The sequence below is a fragment of the Acanthisitta chloris genome, unplaced genomic scaffold (genome assembly GCF_000695815.1).
Source record: "Acanthisitta chloris isolate BGI_N310 unplaced genomic scaffold, ASM69581v1 scaffold23232, whole genome shotgun sequence".
Lineage (NCBI taxonomy): Eukaryota > Metazoa > Chordata > Aves > Passeriformes > Acanthisittidae > Acanthisitta > Acanthisitta chloris.
In genome coordinates this window covers 36,794-57,442 of record NW_008661336.1, presented here as the reverse complement: position 1 = coordinate 57,442, position 20,649 = coordinate 36,794, and the positions used below count along the sequence as shown (strand labels likewise).

The 20,649-nt window shown below is 37.6% G+C and overlaps 1 protein-coding gene across 1 annotated transcript in view; it reads right to left on the bottom strand.

The window, feature by feature from the left end:
- Window positions 1-20,649, bottom strand: part of XPO4 (exportin 4) — a 57,559-nt gene that overhangs the window by 1,080 nt on the left and 35,830 nt on the right. The window contains exons 10-22 of the mRNA XM_009070203.1: window positions 18,667-18,843; window positions 16,297-16,439; window positions 16,031-16,176; window positions 14,591-14,768; window positions 13,202-13,361; window positions 11,375-11,544; window positions 10,249-10,423; window positions 8,840-9,133; window positions 7,794-7,974; window positions 6,149-6,267; window positions 5,163-5,293; window positions 4,258-4,375; window positions 2,892-2,984 (exon numbers count right to left, since the gene is read on the bottom strand). Coding sequence (XP_009068451.1) covers window positions 2,892-2,984; window positions 4,258-4,375; window positions 5,163-5,293; window positions 6,149-6,267; window positions 7,794-7,974; window positions 8,840-9,133; window positions 10,249-10,423; window positions 11,375-11,544; window positions 13,202-13,361; window positions 14,591-14,768; window positions 16,031-16,176; window positions 16,297-16,439; window positions 18,667-18,843 — 2,085 coding nt within the window. The remainder of the gene's footprint in view (window positions 1-2,891; window positions 2,985-4,257; window positions 4,376-5,162; window positions 5,294-6,148; window positions 6,268-7,793; window positions 7,975-8,839; window positions 9,134-10,248; window positions 10,424-11,374; window positions 11,545-13,201; window positions 13,362-14,590; window positions 14,769-16,030; window positions 16,177-16,296; window positions 16,440-18,666; window positions 18,844-20,649) is intronic.

The window sequence follows — 20,649 nt, the reverse complement described above, 5'->3', positions numbered from 1 at the left end:
CCATCTTTTCCCACAGAATCTCCCTTTTCTAGGGTCCCTTCCCTGGAACAGATTGTTTAGATTCCTTTCTACTTACTCTCATGCTTACTTGGACAGAAACAGAAGACAAAGAAACATGTTAAACATGAATAGAATGGTCACTGCCAAGGGGCACACACATGGAGCAAGTGCAAAGTGACTACCGAGCTCTGGGAACGAGTGTGAAGGACACAGGAGCTAGAATGGCAGTCCCCTCAATTCTGCTGGTGAAGGGTTGGGTGGGAGTAGACACAGCATGAATTTGCCACCTGTGGGTGGGGTGTCACAGGGTCTTCTTGTCTTACATGATCATGAGTCCCTCTTTGAGGGATGAGAGCTGCTGGCAAGAGAGAGGATCCACAGGACAAAGTGGCTTGCTGACCTGGCAGGAAGGGCATGTTGAAGGATGGTGGTAACAGCTTGTAGGTAAGTGAGGAGACAGACACCAGGAGTATTAGGAATGCTAGAAATTTTGATGGGCTTAATAGTGCTCATCAGGAAGGATCAAACAGGTTTTAAGGAGGCCAACCTCAAATGTCTGTGTAGAATTGCATTCACCTTTGGAAACAGAAGGAGCTAGAGCTCCATGTCAGGTGCAGAGCTGCAACATCACTGCAGGCACTGAGATGCGGTGGGACAGATGGCATGACTGGAGTTCCAAGGGACAGACAAAAGCTCTTTTGGGAAGAAGATAGAAGAGTGCTATTTCTGTGAAAGGGCAGTTCAAATGAAGGATGCTTTTCTACAGACTGGGCAATGGGCTAGTTGAGTGCTCATGGGTCATGATCAGAGGAGAGGTGATAAAGATGACATCATGGTGGGCTCTTGTTACAGATCACCAAAACAGGGCAAGTAGTGGACTTAGTCATCTTCAAGCAACTTGAGGAAGTTTCCAGATCAGACTTACAAGAGATTATCTCATTGACATTTGTTCAAATACCCGATGGGCTACCCAGGGGTGTGACTTTGCATCTGCTACTCACAGCTAGGAAGAGCTGGTCAAGGATGTGGTTAATTACTTGGCTATAGTGATCATGAAATAGTGGCGCACAGGATCCTCAGGAGAGCAAGAAAAGAGGGCAGCCACTTATTCAAGAGACTGGTGGGTGGGATCCTGTGGGAGAGAGCTCTGATGACAAAAGCAGCTCAGGAGAGCTGACAGGTCTGTAAGGACAACCTCTTCCAAGTGTAAGAATGGCCTGTCCAAATACTAAGGAAAATAATATAAGTGTCTTATGGACATGGACCCAGCTAAGCAGGGAGTTCATGAACTCCTGTGCAAGGACAACACATCCAGCAAACAGAAGCCAGGACAGCTACAAAGAGGGAAAGCAGAAACACTTTCTGGACAAGAACAATGACAGAAAAGTGAAGTTCAGCTAAAGCTGAATGTAGCAAGGGACATCAAAGACAATAAAAGCATCTTTTACCAGTACATAACAGTAAAAGAAGGAACGGGGAAAATGTGGGTTCTGCTGCTGAATGGAACAGATGATTTAGTGACAGTAGACAAAAGGTAAGGCTGAAATAATCAATGCTTTCTTTGCCTTGGCCTGACAGGCTTTCTCAGACCTTTGTGACTAGAGACAGGGTTCATGGAGGAGAGGAACTATCCATAGGAAAGGGGATCAACCCAGGGATGTCTCGAGAAATCTTCATGCATATAAACTCATGAAACTTGAGAGAACCTATCCAAGGGTTCAGAAAGCTGCCTCGTGTCATTACAAGGCTGTTCTCTATCATCTTTGAACGACTAAGAAAATCATTAAAAGTACTCTTGGAAGCTATCTTGGGCATGTGAAAGAGAAAGGGATTGAGAACAGCCAGTGTGGATTTACCAAGGGTAAATCATGCTTTAGCAACCTGTCTTCTGTGAGGAAATGACTTCATCTGTGGATAAGCAGAGAGCAGGAGATGCCTGACATTAGCAAGTCTTTAGCAATCATGCACAGCATCCTTATAACCAAGCTGGGATTTTATTGTCTAAATGGGTGGACAACTACATGGGTGATAACACACCTGTATCATCAGCCAATAAGGGACTGAAATAATGGATCATATTCCACCTGGAAGCTGGTTAAAAGTGGCACTGAGAGCTCTTATCTAGACCATGTCCTGTTAAATATTTTAGTCAGTGGTTTGAAGGAGGAGAGGAAATGCACTCTCCTCAAATCTGTAAATGAAACCAAACTGAAGAGTGCAACCAGTGCAGGACTAACATTTACAGACACCTACTCAGGCTGGAGGAATGAACTGACAGGAAACTCATAAAACTCAACAAGGACAAATGCAAAGTTCTGCAGCTGAAACAGACTAACCCCCTGCAATTACACAGACTGAGAAATGACACACTGGGGAGCAGTTCTGCTGAAAGAAGGTCCTGAAGGTCCTGGTGGACAGCGGGCTAAGCAAGTCAGCAGTGTGTCCTGTCAGCAATGAGCACTAGCAGCATACTGGGCTATATTTATTGTTTGTCCTTATACAGCACTTGTTACATCCAATGCAGAATGCTGTGTCTAGTTTTGGACTCCTTAACACAGGAAGGATATTGAACTTGAATGAGTCCAGTGGTGGGCCACCAAGACTGTTTGGCAGCTGCTGAAAGCACAGGGATTATAAGCATAATAAAGCATTCAAGACGCCACTTGAAAAGGCTTTGAAATATCTTGGAGGTTTTCAAGACACAGTTAGAAAAAATCCTGAGCAACTTGATCCAAATTCAATGTTGACCCCACTTTGATCAAGAAGTTAGACCACAGACCTCCTGAGGATCCTCCCTTCCAACCCAAACAATTCTATGACTTCCCAGGTGCCCAGTAACTAACCACTCTCTACAAATAGCTTATTTTTTAGGGTGTATCTAAATGCCATACCTGATGCAAACACACTAATGTGTAGAATGCTTCACCTGCTGCAGTTGTCATTTCTGTATTGTGCTTCTGAAGTACCAGCATATCAAAAACCATCTGAAATAGCAAAAGAGAAGTAGTTACAGAAGCGTAAACTTAACTTTCTACTTTATAGTCAGAAATGAAGTTGAGTTTCAGCTGCAAATGTTGATAAAAATGAACATGTATTTACAAACATCCAAGGTTGTTTGTTTAGTTTGGGGTTTTGTTTGTTTGCTTTGTTTTTTAAATTTAGGTACCAGCAACTGGGAAGCCAAGTTCTTTTAGAAATCGACTCTTGGCTTAACAGCACAAATTCTCATCTCAAAGCACTGAAACCCACTGTTGAGTTACATCAGCTGTTCTTAGGGAAAAATGATGTATATTGTATTTTTCTCCAAAAGCTGCAGATATGCCAGAGAAATAATGAAAAAAAACCTTTGCTCTTCCAGAATAAAACATGGAACTTTTTCCTCAAGTTCTGGAGACTTCAACAGCGCACAGAAAGCCAAACAGGGAACAAATTAGTATGAGCAGTATTATAATTTTAAAGCAGAAATTCACAGAGAAAAGGCAGAAAGCTAAGTTAACTTAGAAGATATGTACAGACAAAATCATTTAGGAGATTCCCATTCTCTCAGTTGGCCTGATGCATGTTTTTAATGGGCAATCCCCAGAAGTTCCAGTGTCAGTTTGGTAGGAAAAGATGTTGTAAGGAAAACTTATGTCTATACAAAATCAGAAGACAAGCACATAAATTCCACAATTACTTTGTTCCCAGTTAGCAGGAACCTGGTTGCTACCAGGTCACTCCAAAATTCAATGGGGTAAGAGTGAATGGTCCTAAAAGGGAAGTACTAAACATGATACCGAATTAAGAAAAGGCATCATTCATTTGGTACATTGAATAAATGACAGCATTTTCTTTCTGGTTCCCAACTCCAGCCTTTTTTGTGCTTTGATTTTAGCACTCCACCCAGCCTCCAAGTTCACACAATTCTGGAAGCTTTCTCTCCACAGCTTTCACAGTAGACATAACTGCTAAACTGTCAGTCAGTTACAGAGCTCATATGAAGAGCATGAGTAAATATAGATTGTATTCTGAGAGGCTCAGATCTTTTGTTTATTGGCAATAAGGGATTGCCCTCTATGCCTACATCCTCCTTTGTACTCTAGTCCAGTGTCTTCAGTCCTTCATGCCCTCCTTCTTTAAGCTGTCACTTGTTTTTAGGAAACAGGCTGTTCCTTACTGTATATGTGATCCTGAGTAATTAAAATATGATTGCTGTTTGGCCTCTTATTGCTACCTTTATGCAAAAAAACAAACTAACATGAAACACAGATGCCTTACCTTAAGAAAGTGCCTTGTTGCTAGAAAAAGGGTTGAATCTGTTTCTTGTGCTTTTGCACACTGTTCTGCTAACGGTGTTACAGCCTCCAGACAGAGCTGGCAAACCTCTGAGCTCATTCTGATAATGGGCATTAAAGAATCAAAGTCAGATTTCAGTTAAATTGTGGTAAAACCACCCAGTTGTGACACTAGAAAATATCTGAAATGCTTGTAAGCTCCAAGGTTTTGTTTCACTATAAAGTTGTTAATAAAAAAAAAAAGGATTAAAAACAAACCAAATAGAATAAAGGGGAAAAAAGAATTCCAACTTTGTTGCCTTCTTTTATTAGCTGCATGCCCTAAGGTAACATAACCCTCTCTGACATAACATTTTCAGAAAGAGTCCCTTATGGTCAAGCTCATCTGTTTCTGACACGTGCCACAGATTAGTGAAAATGGTACTCCCATTATGAGAGGGAGAGCCCATTGGCACCCTGACAGGAAATGCTCTGGAGCCAGCCCAGTAGAACAGCAGCAATGTTTTGTATTACCAGCTGAGCAACTAATTCAGGAATGGCTTTGGGATACCAGCTGAAGGCTTATGAAGTTACACACTCTGAAATGAAGTAATGGAGGAGGCAGGAATGGCTGCCAGAAAAAACTTACACGCTAAACTACTTAAAGGCTGCACCCAAGCACTGGTCAGTGGCAATTCAGCTGATACTAGAATCTCAGTCGATACTACAGTGAAACCCTCAATCACCAGAGAGAAGAGAGTAAGAGTCAATTACCAGTATATAATTATAGCTACAGATATTGATAGAAAAGGAAAAAATTGCAAAGATAAAAAAAATGAGATTTAAAAAAAGGTCCTCATAAAAGCAACTTAGATTTTTTTAAACACTCCCAAGCTCTATAAAGGATACGATGACATCCCTAACTCCAGTGAGTACATTAGGCTCTTAAAGAGGTCCTCTGGAAGTTGTGGAATTTTCTCAGGGAATATCTCACAGATGAAAGTGATTAATTTGTAATACTGATTACACAGGGATGGAAACTGTCAAAAGAAAAACATGGTATTTTTAGATTCAATCACATAACTATTCTGGCATAATTTTCAACTGTACAAGAGAGTCAGGACTGATGCTTTCACTGAATGGCTACAAGTTTATTAGCAAACACTGTGGTATAGTAAATGGTGGGAGTCTGGTACCTGTTCTATACAAATTCAAGGAGTTTTACTTGAGACATGAACACAGCTAGTTCTGGTGGGCTAGAAGCCTCATAAGCATTTGGAACACAATAGGGAGGCTCCCAGGGATGACACCCATTCACCTCTGGAATGGGTGTCATCTAAAATGGACATTGGTCTCACACTCAACAAGTGCTGCCAGATGAGAAAGCATGTTAAGAGGGGACAACTGAGATGCACTTTAGAAGTGTTCCCCTGATTCCAAGTGAAACATTGACAGCAGTGCAACCCAATGAAGCACTGCCATTCCGGTGTTTCATATGTTCCACTGAAAAGCTGCTGACGTATGACACAAAAGCCTGTATATCTGTATTGTGAAAATCAATAGTTACTTGTAATTAATATCACTCTTTAGACTTCCTATCGTATTTCTCACACTTTCAGAAAAAGGATTCCTTGAGCCACATTTCATGTTTGGCTGTTGATCTGCACAGATTTGCTTTTGAAAGAAAAAAAAGTTTTGTTTAGGACCTTCAAATATACACTTTCTCAGCTTACAATATTTCTTTCCAAACAGTATCTAGAACTATGGAATATTTATTGACATTTTTCAATGTCTAGAAATCTTATCTTACTGAGGTGGAATGCATACAGGAATGAATCCTGGGAATTCATATAAATATTTCACATTCTAGTGGCTATGTGTAAAAACATACTTACCTTCAGCAGATCCTGGGACATTAGAGGCAGAACTAGATTAACCCCATATAGGACAACATCTGCTGCTGATACAGATCTATTAGTAGCTTGCCCAGGCTCATGTCCTCTAAATACTTCATCTATAGAAAAGACAAAGTGTTTTGTACAAAAGGAGGATTAAACATATTGAAGGAAAAGTCCCATTTCTTTATGATAAAGACATTTTTTAAAATAGAACTATTCCTCTCTCCCCAAACAAAAACATGAGGCACTGTACTAAAATAGAAACTTAGTGAGTGGAGGCTGTCACATCACTCTATATTTATATTCATGAGGTCTAAGCATTTCATAATCACTTGTACCAGATGGCTTGCTAAACCAGAACACTTCAGATACTCTGAGGGCTCCCTTCCATTACAGAGCATTGCATTTGTTTCTAGTGATAGCTGCTTCATGCCTGCACACATAAACAGATAGTGAGCAAAATATTACTGCATTTTTATACTTATATATATATGTTTACTTATGTTTTCATATCTTTTATAAAGGAGAAAAAAATGGGAGAGTTAATATAGAAAATTCTGTAGTTTGGACACTGCCAAATTTTCTCCACTTACAGGTAAGACCTACATTTCCCATCGGCTGGCAGTGATCCTACTTTTCTAATTCCTGTATTGAGTCAGCAACAGTATGCAGACAACTTGCAATATATTTGATCTCTGGGCATTATGTTTAGGGAATATTCACATTACTTAGTTTCATGGTGAGTATTTTACAGTGTTTTCCACACAACTAACATCCAGATCTCAAACACGTTACATAGCATTGGGTTGTCCATTCAACGGATAAAGGCTAAAACCAGTTCTGTAGTTATGCTGTGCATGCATTATGAAAAATCAGTGATACGCTGAATTTTGGAGTACAAGGTTCTCACTTTCAAGATGTCAGAAAAGCAATGAACAAAATCACAATATGCTTGGTATCAAACTGAATCTGCCTAGGTTGTCTTCGTGCAAACTGTGTAGGACATGGTGAGATCTGAACCACGCAAATATGTTTTGGCTAATCCAAAAGCAATGCACCACAGCTACCTGGCAGCACATATTCAGGATGACTGCAATTTTAAGTGGCAAACATAGGTAAGAAAATAACAGATACAAAAAAAGATACCAAAATATAGGGATAAGGGATACAAAAAAGAACCTTTAACTACACCCACAAACCATAAAGCATGTTCTGTGAAAGAGGAATATAGAAGACCCTCAAACATGATGGAATTTCAATGAGCTCAACAGTTCACAGAAGTTGAATCCTGTACTAAGAAGACAATCCATCTGCCTTCTTGCACTAATTGACTACTCCTACTTCTCTATGGGCTTTTTATTATAAAACTGCTGCTACAACACATTCAGACTTGCAACATGCAGATTTAAAGATGTTTTATACATGCCCTGTTTATTTTATGAGAGCAATAATACTTTCAGGTGCAAGAATACTGTGAGAAGTCCTTCCTTTGCTACTGGCACATTAAATCATCATTTCTATATCCTGATCTAGTCAAGCCCGAACTCCAGCTTTCACTTTACGTGGACTGAACACACGTCCCACGATGGTTCTTACAGTTTAGAACACAAGTTGTGGTTCAGCAATTAGAATTCCTTAATACCTGTATCACTGAAATCTATGAATTCTTTTGATAGAAGATTAGTGAGAAGCTCCATAATAAGAAGGAGATCCTGGTACTGGTCTTCTTCTGCTGTAACATCTATCCGTTGCCGACCTAGATTATTCTTGGAATACACCTGGAGCAGAGTTAGGCAGGCCTCATACAAGTTCATGGCTTTGGCCTGTAAAACAATATTACATAGTTAAGAAAACTTCCATATGCTAAAAGTGGCAGACTTTGTTTTCAGATGGCATTACATGGTAGACAATACTTCAAGATTTTAATTTCAGTATATGACTACTTTCTGTAACAACTGAACACAAAATCATCAAGGAAACAGCCACCTTAAACAATAAGAACACTTACAGCCATATATTGATGCTACTGATTGAAACAGCAGAGCATTAGTCGATTCCTTAGTCTTAACAAAAACCATACAAGAGTGGTTTAGGACAACCTGACACATCCCAAGCTAGATTACCAACAAAATCCCTTGGGGATGCCCTTCAGCTGTGCATAACCCATTTGGAATAGGCAGGAGCTCTTCTAGATGAAAGAGCAAAATTAGCCAAGAGTGCAGAGATGTTAGTGCACTGCACCGACTCAAAATTTTAACCATTAACTTCCTGGTATCTATTAATGCCCTGTTTAGGACAAAGGCAGTGTCTCTATGGTATGTACATGTCACACAGAACAGTGCTGCAATTCTCCTAGGCTAGACTTCAGAGAATTCTGATATGGTTAAAAAAAGTACTCAACATGGTTTGTACTCTTCTGCCCCCCATGCACACAGACTAGTGATGAATTGTGGTTAAACATATTGGTATAAGAACAGTTGAAATGTTCTGCTTTCAATCTTTGCAAACAGATGGTTTTAAACAAAGGAATTCCTTAACAGATGTGACCATATAGCCTTTCTTTCTTTCTCTATATACAAATCATCATACTTTGCTTAAAGAATAGCATTGTGCACATACATACACACATGCACAATGCACACACACACACACACTCTTCCCCCTCCTCCCCCTTCTGGTTGTATTTACCTCTCCAAGATAGCAAATTTGTTTATGTGCAACTTCAACAAAGACTTCTATTATGAGATTAACAGTCTCTGGTGTGTTTTTGTATACTTCCATTAATCCGATGCAATTATTAAGGAAGTCCATTAGAAAATTAAAGAGAATTGCTACGTTATCAATCTGGGTAGCCTCAGCAATGCCACAGAGTGCTTCTAGTGTAGCAGTGATTTCCTGTTTCACCTCCTCCTCCTGACAGATCTGCTGAAAGTTTTCTTGGTTTATGACATTCAAGAATCGCTGCTGAAGTGGCTGAAGAACCTTGAAATTTTTTAGAAAAGTCCCATTAATATAAGCATACTATTACATGAGATGTGAGGTTTGAGTAATTTAGCAATTGCTAAATTTGCTAAATTACTTCTAGCAAAGTTGCTTTTGGCATGGCAGTACAAGAATCAATCACTTCCAGCTTCCAATGGCGCAGTTTTGTTATTATCTGTCACACTGATGTAACCTGAAGTGGTAGTGATTAGTCATTCTCAATATCCATCACCACCTGCAGGCAGGTTTCAAAATGAGCACCTCCATAAATATTTGAGGTTATTTTGCAATGTTTAAACAAAGCACAATGACTTTCACAGTACTTGATTCTCCACCAAATTCAGTATTAGGGGGAAAAAAATTTGTTACAGTTCACGAATGAAAGCATTAAGATTAATATTCACAGTTAGCTTTGCCATATCATGATTCTCAATAGCACAACTGCTTTTGTCATCAACTGTGTTTGGAAACAATTTACAAACTTCCATAAAAATAGTTAAATTTTTTTCCAGTTACTTCTAGTGCATTACAGTCTTACCTTAAATCACTAATTTTGCAGCCTGCTAGTAAAAGCAAGTTTTTTTCAGAAGGTCAATGCTCTACAAACTCACGTGGTGCTTCCTGATTGTTTCTTGCACCAACCTTTCTGGTACTAAATACCTGAGCTTTAAAGGAGCCAGGGCACAAAGAGATGGTCAAGGCTCTTCATTACATTCCATGTTAGCTTTTACTTACTGTCATTACCATTAAGTAACTGAATAATTCCTAACAACACCAAATTAAAAGAAAAAGAAGAAATGGCACAGTTCAAGTGAAATTATTAATCTTTCATAATGGTCTCTTTCAAGCATATTGATATACCAGCTACTTCACAAATCCTCCAGTTTATTGTTAGTGGTTTCTGTTCAGGTTGTGATGTTTCAGATACAATTTCAATATAACAGATACAACTATTAACCTTGAAAGAGAGGATAGTAAAAAAAATATATCAATATTTGATACTAAAAATAAAAATACGCTATATGAGTTGATTTTGTGTCACCATAAAATCATCTAAACTAAGTTCTTGTACTGCTTGATAAAATGAAGGCAATAGAAGCACCAAAAGAGCTTACCTCTGTCCAGTATTGTTGCTTTGTTTCTGTATCCATATGAGCAAAACCTCCTAAAACTAAAGCTTTCATTAGTGTTCTCTGCACAGAACTGGACAAATAGTGAAGAGGAGGGCTTCGCCTTGCAAACTGTTTAGCTAAATTCCACCAGTTTTCACACTGAATTACTAAGTTTGCCCTAAAAGAGGGGAAAAAACAGTTTAATTAAAGACTTCACAAGAGTATATGAACAGAGTACATCAGGTTGCTAGCAGCTGTCAGAAATTTGTTGTTGTTCTTTTTAAAAATTCCTTTATTCTAAGGCTAAATTGCCATTTGATTTTCATCTTACTAATGCCTAAGCTCTAAGATTTCTCAAATATATACTCTGAAAACAGATCAATTCATATGGGAGAAAAGCAGGGAAGTGCTTTAGTTTTATGCACATACACACACAGAGTTAATGGACATATTGCATGGATTAAAAGCTTAGTCTCATTATGTCATGATAAAATAAGCAGTTTATTCCAAAACTAGCTCCTGTCAGGTTTAATCTTCTTAAAAAGAAAATTCCTCAAGCATTTCAAATCCTCAAACTTCAGAACAGTCTTGCAGCAGACTGTGAATGTATGATTGCATGAATAATTGCATGTCAATTCACAGAATTAAAGCATTCCAGAATTTCCTGCTTCACAGTTTGCAATACCAAAGAAAACTTTTTAAAATTTGTCTGGATCCACAAAATCCTGGATTTTAACAAACCAATTTGTACGTTTACAGAACACATTTTATACTGGCTTAGCCATTATCTGAACTCTTAATCAACAAAAATAAACAACAACACAAAAATCCCTGCAATAAGAGTGGAGACCAGGAGAATTTTCCTTTCTCACTGTTTAAGAGTGAGGCACAAAGGGAAGGGAAGGAGAGTGCACTTCTAAACAGTAATAAAACTTAGGTGATGTTTTGTCCAATACAGGTCTCACTCCTCACTTTGTTAGACAAGTTTGTTGGGTTTTTTTTGAAGTTATAAAGTAATTTGACTTACAGAGACATGAATATGAAGTGCCCTATATCTGGATTACTTTGGCCAAAAAACTTTAAAGGAAGCAAAAGAAATTTTTTGACTTCCAGAGGTATAGCAACTTACCGCTCTCTCCTTTCCACTAATGTTACTAGCAGTTGTACAGTATCATTTGCAAGGTCCTGCTCTGAACTCCACACTGCCAGGTTACTGATCACTTTTTCTAAAAGGTAACCCACAATCCACTGGGAACCCTCTGTATCAGCACCAAATGCTGTACTAAATGGCAGACTTATCTATAAGAAAAGCATTAAAATGAGTGAGTTTTACAGAAGCCAGAACCCCAAAGTGTATGGTAATCATTGTCAGCAAATTCTTTTCAGGCTGTCACTTCTTCCCTACTTAAAATACACAAATGTTACACAGACAAAGGCAAAGAATACCTGTAATAGAAAAATCTTTGCCAAATTTATCTTGCAATTTTAAGCACAACACCTAAAACAAAGAAAGGTTTCAACCTCATTATGAAATCAGGTTTGAGTACGTCTAGCTTTTAAGGCCAGTGAAAGTTCAAAAGCTTTAAAAATCAAAAGAAAGATCACAAAATCACCTCCCAAAAGCATTTCTATGAATTTAAGACAAAAATTCCTCGAAATGCAGTGATAAAAATTATTAGAAATTAACCTAGCTGTCGATCTAGATTGAATATTGTAAAAATTTACTTTCATCTCAATTTTTCTTCAGATGCTTCCTTTAATCTACACATCTTTCAGGAAAGAGGTCATGTTCTGGTCCTGGCACATTACAATATGCTTCCTTGAAATTGCCTGTTCTCCTATCTTTAAATAAAGTTTCTCAAAGACATAACAATAATTTTGCAGGGGCTTCCTGTCAGCACACCTCTGGCATTTCTAACTTCAAAGCTCACAATATATACATGACTGAGCATAAAGTTTAAATAGAGGTTTCAATCGCTTTCACATGTCAACACAAATTAAATGTGTGCATTTCCTACATACTCTGTTTTCATTCTTCACATCGTTTTTCACACTGATCTTCTAATATGCTCTCCAATTCTTCCCCAACTGGTACCTTTACAAATTCTTAGCTGTGCTGTGGGTACAAGCTGAATAATACAATTCCAAATATTTACAATCTGTGGTATACATATTTTTGTTAAGGAGGGGCCTCCTGAAGTGTTAGTATTCTTAGTTGCTTCAACAGTGGAAATAAAGGGGAGGAGAAAGAGGCTTTCTTCTCCCAAGTTAGAGCCAATGGGACCTCCCCAGGATGAGTGGCCTCTGTGAGCTAGCTGGATTACAGTTAGTTTGATAAGCAAAATCAGGATCCAGTTCTAATCTTGATTAGTGCTGTTCAAACATGAGAAGTTGCCCTTTACAAAGAATGCACCACTGAAATCATTATATGTACAGTGAGAACGGGGAGAGGAGAGAAAATAGCATGACATAGCTAATGTATACTACCTCGTGATGGTGTTAAATACCTAACTCAGAATCATGACCATGTTACTCACTAAATCATCCATCAAGGGCAACCACTGTATTAGAGATGAAATGTCAGATTTGATGGACAGTCAGAAGTAGCTTATAAAATCACTACAGTCAGTGAGTTTCACCCACTATGCAGCCCAAGAGCACTATGTTATTCTGCTATGGTGATGGCTACCAAATTTAAAAAAAAAAAGTAAAAAAAAAAAAAAAAGTCACATTTGCAGCAAAATGTGCAAGAAGAGTTCCCTAACAACTTATATTTCTAACTAACAAGCGGAAGAAGACATCAACTTTCAAAGAAATTCCAAAATAAACCCAAAATATATCTAACATTAAAAATGCTTTAGCATTGCACTTTTAAATAGCTACACTGATATCTGCATTCACAGGATAATATTATTGCTAATACTCACCAATTAATTCATAAAAGTTATGTGCTTACCTGATCATACAACTTTTCATCTACTAGGAGGTAAGTCTTTGCCCAGCGCTTGAGGAACCATACAATATCTTTGCCCATCTGGGGGCTCAGGAGGTGTGTGAGATTTGCCCTTATTGCTCTAGATTCTACTTCTGACACTCTTAAAATAGCAGATAACAACCTGCAGATTTAAAATACAATGAGGATGCTGAGAGTGGTTTTTGGAGACGCAATGCAACTACCGAACACGTTCACTTTTCATGAAATATGTCAGAAAGGTCAGAATAACACAAAATAGTTCAACTCTAATCAAGTAAAAGCCACATGAATTTATTGTTTCTTCAAACACAAGGAGACACAGAAACTTTGAAGAAAAACTGCTTCTCCCTTCCTTGCACAATCAAGTTTAGTGACACTGCATCAAGAAATCCTGTTCCGTGTCCACTTCTTGAAGTGGCCAAAAATATCACTGAGCAGCATTCAAGCTTCTAAACATTAGCCACATACATCATTGCTAATGAAGATCCTTTTTTTCCCCCCTATCTTCCTCCCAGAAGCAAACCTTAAGTACACAACAACTACTTTTGGGTGAAGAATCTTCCATGCCAATTAAAAGTGGAATGCAATCTTCTGAAGCATGAGGATTCAAACTGCAGAGTCTGTGGCATCACCCTTCTTGCAGAAAAAGAACAGAAATCTCTCCTGCTCCTGTTATAAGCTAACAGTGATATATGTACATAACTTAGAACAATTCCTCCTGCCCTGAGGATCAGTTTTGCTGTTCCTGCCAAGCTTGAGCAGTAACTCATGTTCAGAGTAGACAAGCTCATTGATGCTCTGGAAAGTGTTTGCTTAACATGTGCTGAACAAATTTTAGAGTATGTATTATCTAAAGATGTTGATCTACCAACTTCTTTTACTTAAGTAATTTTAAGGATTTGCTGTAACAAATGGATCAAAGATGGGTTTTCAGTAAAGATACAAAAACCATTTCTGTTTATTTCCACGACTTTGGTTCATGTCCTCTGTTAAGACTATCAGCTCAATCTAGTCACTTCAGCCTTCCCATCTCGAGTCAGTGTTAGCTGTTTTGATGCTTTACTCTCATTTTTATTTTCAGTCCTTCCCTGATTCACCTTGACTTGATATACATATAATCTGTATTTATCCTACCTTTCTTTATCCTCAAAAAAAATATAAAATCACTTCATCCTTTCAGTCTTTTCTTAATGCTCTTTTACAGCACTACCTTAATATGACAATTACAAAACCATTCTTCTGAACTATTTGCCCTTGCTTTAATATGAGTTAAGGACATTTCTTTTTCAATGTTCAGTGTTTACACACTGCTTTTTTTTTTTCCTCTGAAAAAGCATTTAGCACACTCAATAGCACAAGATGCATCCTTACCTAATTACAGAATCAGTTCTGTTGTACCCTGGGATGGAAGAGGCCTTTTCTCCTGGAGATCCCAGAATCTGAAGTGTCGTATTGATGTCAACCTCAGCTGAATGTTTAATGGAATATTCCATTACTTCTGGAGGTATTAGCGGAGTCTCTCCCTGAGTATCATTAGCCAAGAGGTAGCCTTACATTAAAAAAGAAAGAGTGATCACAACTTTCTACCCTAGGTGAACTTACGGCTTTCTGATTAGAGAATCCATTGGCTTAACTGCAGACATAACACCAGAATCAAATGTCTGTACAAAGCCTCACTAACACTACTTAACTACACACAAGTTAATTTTATAATCCTTAAAGACACTGAGTAGAAAAAAACCTAAAGTGACAAGAAACCAAGACTGGAAAGAAATCATCAGTTTAAATGCCAATAAAAAAAGAGACAAGTTTGCTTCATGTAAAAGTGCTACAGTCAATTCAACTATTTAAGGAAGGGACATCCCAAAACTACATTTTGTTGTAATTTTTTTACTTCTATTATGTGATAAACAAGCCTTGATTTCACAGCTTCCCCATCAAGTCCATCTCATTTGGGACTTCTGTTTTGCCAACATTTCAAATCTGTCAGAGGCTTTGAGACATCAAGTACGTATGCTGTAATAATTTTTCTCACATAGCAGAGAATTTCATACAATACTCTGGTATCCAGATAATTAATACTAATTCCAGCTTTAGTTGTTTTCAATGTGTGATCTCATAACTATCCATGAGCTACTAATGCCATCCCACAGTGTTAGAAAAATATTATAAACAGATTCATGTCAACATCTGAGAGCAACTAAAGCATCAAATGTTCAAAAAACTCCATTAAATATTCTATAGATTACACATATTCTCTAACAAAGTGCAGGCACTACCTTAGTTGTTGTTATGTTTTGCAAACATAATTACAATGTTTCCATCTACAAATCAAAACTAAAACGCTTCTAAATTCAAGTTCATGAAACATATCAAAATGGCAGGACATGAACCATCAGCAGTGAGAAATTCTGGAACTTCACTCTTTGCCACCACTGAGTACTACCATTATCCTGATCTCATGCTGGTTCCCTTATAAAGTCATGTGCCCCCAGACAATACCAGTGATATCATGAACAGACTAGTTTCTTGAATAGGTTAACTGATAACACAGCTCAAAAAACCCCATAACAGAATTACTTGCAGGAATTTCCAAAAGTCATTACAATTTGTAATGGTAACATTCATGTAACTCAAGGCAGATAAACAAAGAATTTGCAAGTAGTATACGTAAGATGAAATCATCATTAGGGATAAAAAGTATAGTCAATTAAACATAGTTGATATACAGGGATTTTTTTTTTTTTCCCTGAGGTGTTCCAGCTTCAATAAGACTACCAGAATAAGTACTATTTAAAGCTGTTCACTAACCTGTGACTAAAATAAGCCAATGAATATCCTCATACAAGTCATCAAGCACTTTATTGTCAATTGAGCCTGATGCTGGTGAGGCAAGTAACTGCTGCTGATGTCTTTGCAACTGACCATGGAGCCTTGTCACTCGGTCTTCTAACAAACTGTGGAGAAATAACAATAAAATAACTTCACTGTTTTTAAATTGTTTGGCAAAAGCCAAGCTTTTCATATGTGACAGCTTCACTGATTTGCAATCATGACTTTTTTTTTGTTGTACTTACCTTGTAAGAAGAGGTATACAGTGTTCTGCAGCAATTCTCCCCAGCATGCCTACACTGGCCAACTGGTCACAGAACTGGTCTCTGTCATCTTCCTGCAGCTCACTTATTTCTTCTTCTTCCCGAGAGGCCACACCATTGGCAGTCTTTGGTTATTCCAACAAAGTCAGAAGCAACCAGTTAGAGTCACACTTGTTAAATTTATCACCACCACAATTTTTTGCATTATTTTGACTATTTCTTTCAAGGTGTTTTGTAAGGATGAACAAGAGACTTGTACTAAATCAGACACATAGGAGTTAAACAGAGTCAACATGGGTTCATTTATTTTCAAAATAGCATTTCACAAACTCATCAGCAGAATGCCACATTCAGTTAATTGTCTGTTTGCTACCATTTCCAACAGTGTTCTCAAGTCAAAAGATTCACTGTGGAAAAAGTGAAGGATAAGACTTATGAAAACTGGTACCTGTTATTAATAGGATAAACACAGGCTGGTCAATAGCCAAGCAGCTTCTTTACCCTTTGTACATCAGTTCTGTTGTGCATCCACTGCTAGAAGTGTGATCTAAGGTACTGAATGACTCTGACTCACAGAGATGGTCTGCAAATCCAGTGGACTAAAGACTGCTGAAGTACACTTGCATTTCAAATCACATGTATAGCAGACCAAGAACCATTTCAGATACTGGAACTTCCCTACTTTCTCCTGTTCATTAGGCAAAGATGTGGCTCTCAGTTGTCTGAGATGTTACCTAAATCACATAATAGGTAGTATTTTTCATGATGAAATGAAAATCATCTCTTTCATTAGAGATTTTCCATAACCTACTGTATGAGGGGAAACAGTACTTTAAACAGTACTATTTTAAAAAAAATCACTTTAAAAAGTAAATGTTATAACCTCAGGAAAACAGAAGATGAATAATCATCATCATCTCAGTTTTGCTTCTTGATGATGCAAAAGTTGCACTGTTTGATTACTCAAAGTTTATCTTAGTTGCATTATAAAACTATTTAAATAATAATCAGATCTTATTCCTTGAAAAGATGAACAATGATATGTAGAAACTAAGTATCAATATTAAAAGTGTTTTACAAAATCTCTTAAAATAATCATAAAATTTACACAACTTCAAGTAAAATACAAGAGACAGAGAAGCTATCAGACTGCTTTGTTTCCACAGAGGCCCCGGAAAACTGAATCCACACACAACTGCTTTTGCAAAGTGCTTTTAACCCATCTTTTCTTTATGTAACCTAGCAAATCATTCTCTTTTGGCAACTTCAAAGTTGCAGCTGTTTACTGAAGGGTGAGCCTCTGCTCTCAAAGCAGAGACTGAAAGTTCCTGTTACTGCTTTGATATTGAACAAGAAGCATTCTAAAATGCCAGCTGTGGCTTTTAAAAGGTTACCCATGGGATAAATGACTTATCTCACAGAATGACATGAATTAACCTGTGCATACAAGTTATGTCAAGACCGCCTGATATGAATTCAAAGTTCTCTTGTGAAATATTTCCCTCAGTTTTGGCACTGTTATTACCATCTGTTGCATATTGAGACAGCAGAATTAAGTTTTATATGGTGCTTTTCAGAATGAGGTATCTCGGTGATCTTTGCATACCATCAAATTAAAGAGAGATTTTTACATGCTTATTGAATTGATTCTGTACAATAATTAATTAATCCAACATCTACATCCAACTCTCTGTATGAGACTCTATTTTGGTAAGATCCAGACTCCTGGCAAACAGACTAATTTGCTTTCTTTCTCAGTGCCTCAAGAGGTACTTGACATACCTTTAGGTTTTCTCTAGAACAGTCACCTGTTCAACAATTCAATTGGGAATTAATTTTATCCAAAAGAATGACATGATATTTTAAGTTTCTTCTAGCATGAATACAGTTAGTCTACATTTTTTTCAGATATTTATGCACGAACATTGTACTTTGAAGACAATGTATGGGAGGTAACAACTGTAAAAAAGGCTTCCAGTTTCATTGAGGATCTTAACTAGGACTCTAATCCAGAGAAGGATGGTCAAAAGTTTAGTCATTGCATCTGTGGGAAGAACAGTAAGATACACATTGATTTGAGTTACAGGTTTAGCTTTTTCTACTTTTTAAGTGATTTCCAACTTTGTACTAAAACCAGTAAAGTTAAAGCAAAGATGCTTAATTCCTCTTCAGAATGAGAGAAGAAGACTGGGAAAATGACAACTGAGTAAAATTTTCAGCAATTTTTAAATTTCCAAAGTCATAAATGGTAATTCTGTACTAGCTGCCTTGAGCTACATAATATATGCACACCAGAAGAGGTGGGCTGGTTCCTATGTGCCATCACCAAAAACGACGAGATTGAGGGCTTACCAAATTCCTTGTGCCATCAGGAGCAGCTAGATGGCACTGAATGTAGGAATTAAAGACTTGAACAGCATGTTGGGTGAAGAAACCTTTATGGAAATGTTTGTCATCTTGTACCAAAGTAAGCCAAGATTCCAGCAACTTATCATATGCCTCCATATACACCATGTCATCTTTGTCAAGCTGTAAGAGATGAAAGAAACAAATCAAAAATTTTATTCCTAAACTAAAACAGAGGAATATACTTACAATTATTTAACAGATGTTCTTCTAATGTTGAAACAATTAAAAAAAAAAATCAGTCAGAAAACCCATACAGGGATAGCCAAGAAAACATCAGAATGAACTGAAGCAATGCATTGAGGTCAGAGCAGCTTTCATGCTTGCTAGGCTTTAAAACAACCTGTCAACGTGTTTAGCTATTTCTCTTCATCTGATGTTGCATATAGATTTATATGTATCCACTATTTCTGAAGTAAAGAGGGAGAAGAGACAATGACTCTCTCTTCCAGAGGAAATCACTGTAAGACTGCATGCGTTGAAGAAACCTTACTACAGGTAGCCAGTTTGGACAATTAATCACGACTTCTCATTCTATGAACAAATCAAAAAGTAAGTGGAATTGCACAGAATAACCCTGCACCTCCAATTCCTTAGTGCATTTCAGCTGACGCCTCATACTTGTAATTATGCCTATGTGCTTCAACATAGTACGTAAGTTGCAAAAGGAAACAACTTACCAGAAAAACCAAGCCCTGGGTTACAGGCAAACTAAAGAACCCAAATAGCAAAGGGGCTGTTTCTTTTCAGAGGTATTTTTAATGTAACTATCAGCTTTTGTGTTGATGCAAAAGTGAACTTCTGTAAATATACCCAACTTCAAGTAACTTAAGTGTGACTGTACAGATAAGAATGCTGCTAAGGTGTTAAACTTCCCCTTAAGAAGTCTTCTCGAGTTCTAACCAACAGGATGGCTCACAGAAGTTACTTTGAGATGGAAGAGCTTAGTACAATGGTTCATTGATGAAATAACGAGATATTAAGGCCTTAATCATGCTCCAGACAGAAGAATTCCTGACTTTCAGTGAAGTTAAACATGGTTGGATGAACAGGCAAGGAAAAGAAAACATTGGCTGGATGACTGATTAAGAGGGAAAACTGTTATCACTCTGGAAGCATTTCAAGATAGCTTCACAGCATCATTTTATAACTGCAAAGTTATATTTGCAGAAGCTAAAACATGGGACACACTGATGCAATTGTGAAAACAAAAGCTGCAGATGACGACAAGTAGAGAGGCAAAATTGTATTCAACACTAAGACAATCCACAAATTTAGGAAGGACACCATAACGTCTCTTTTTAAAACCTGGCTAAAGGATACATGAATTTATAGACAGTCATTCAGCCCCAAAATATTTTTACATGTGTGTAACATATTTACATCTGTAACTTAAATATAACTCTTATTAATTTATAAGAATCAAGAGCATAAAAAAGTCTTTTTATGAACAACAAAAAAACCCCTCAAGTCTATCCAATTCATTTATTTGAAAAGTTAATACAGAAGTTAATGCCACGAATAAAACTACTTTAACACTTGATGGTGTTATCATAAGGAATCTAGGACTAACAAGTGCCTCCATAAAGTATATGCCCAAATAGTAGAAAGAGTTGATCCATATTGAACAAATTTGGCCTCAAAGAAACCTTACTAAAAATTCCCAATCCTTATTTCAGATTAGCTACAGCTGGGCTACCAACGAACTCATACAGGTAAAGTAAGTGTCATGCTGTAGGCTGGGGAGCTGAATCATTCTGATGGATCCGACAGAAGCAATGGCAGAGTCCAGTTCAGAACCCAGATGTTCAGGAGAGGCAAGATAAACCCAGTAAAGTCATAGCAAAGATGCTTAATTCCTCTAACAGAAGAAACAAGAAGACATTTGTCCTTCTTCCTTCACAGTTTGCTGACTGCACACTTGAAAAA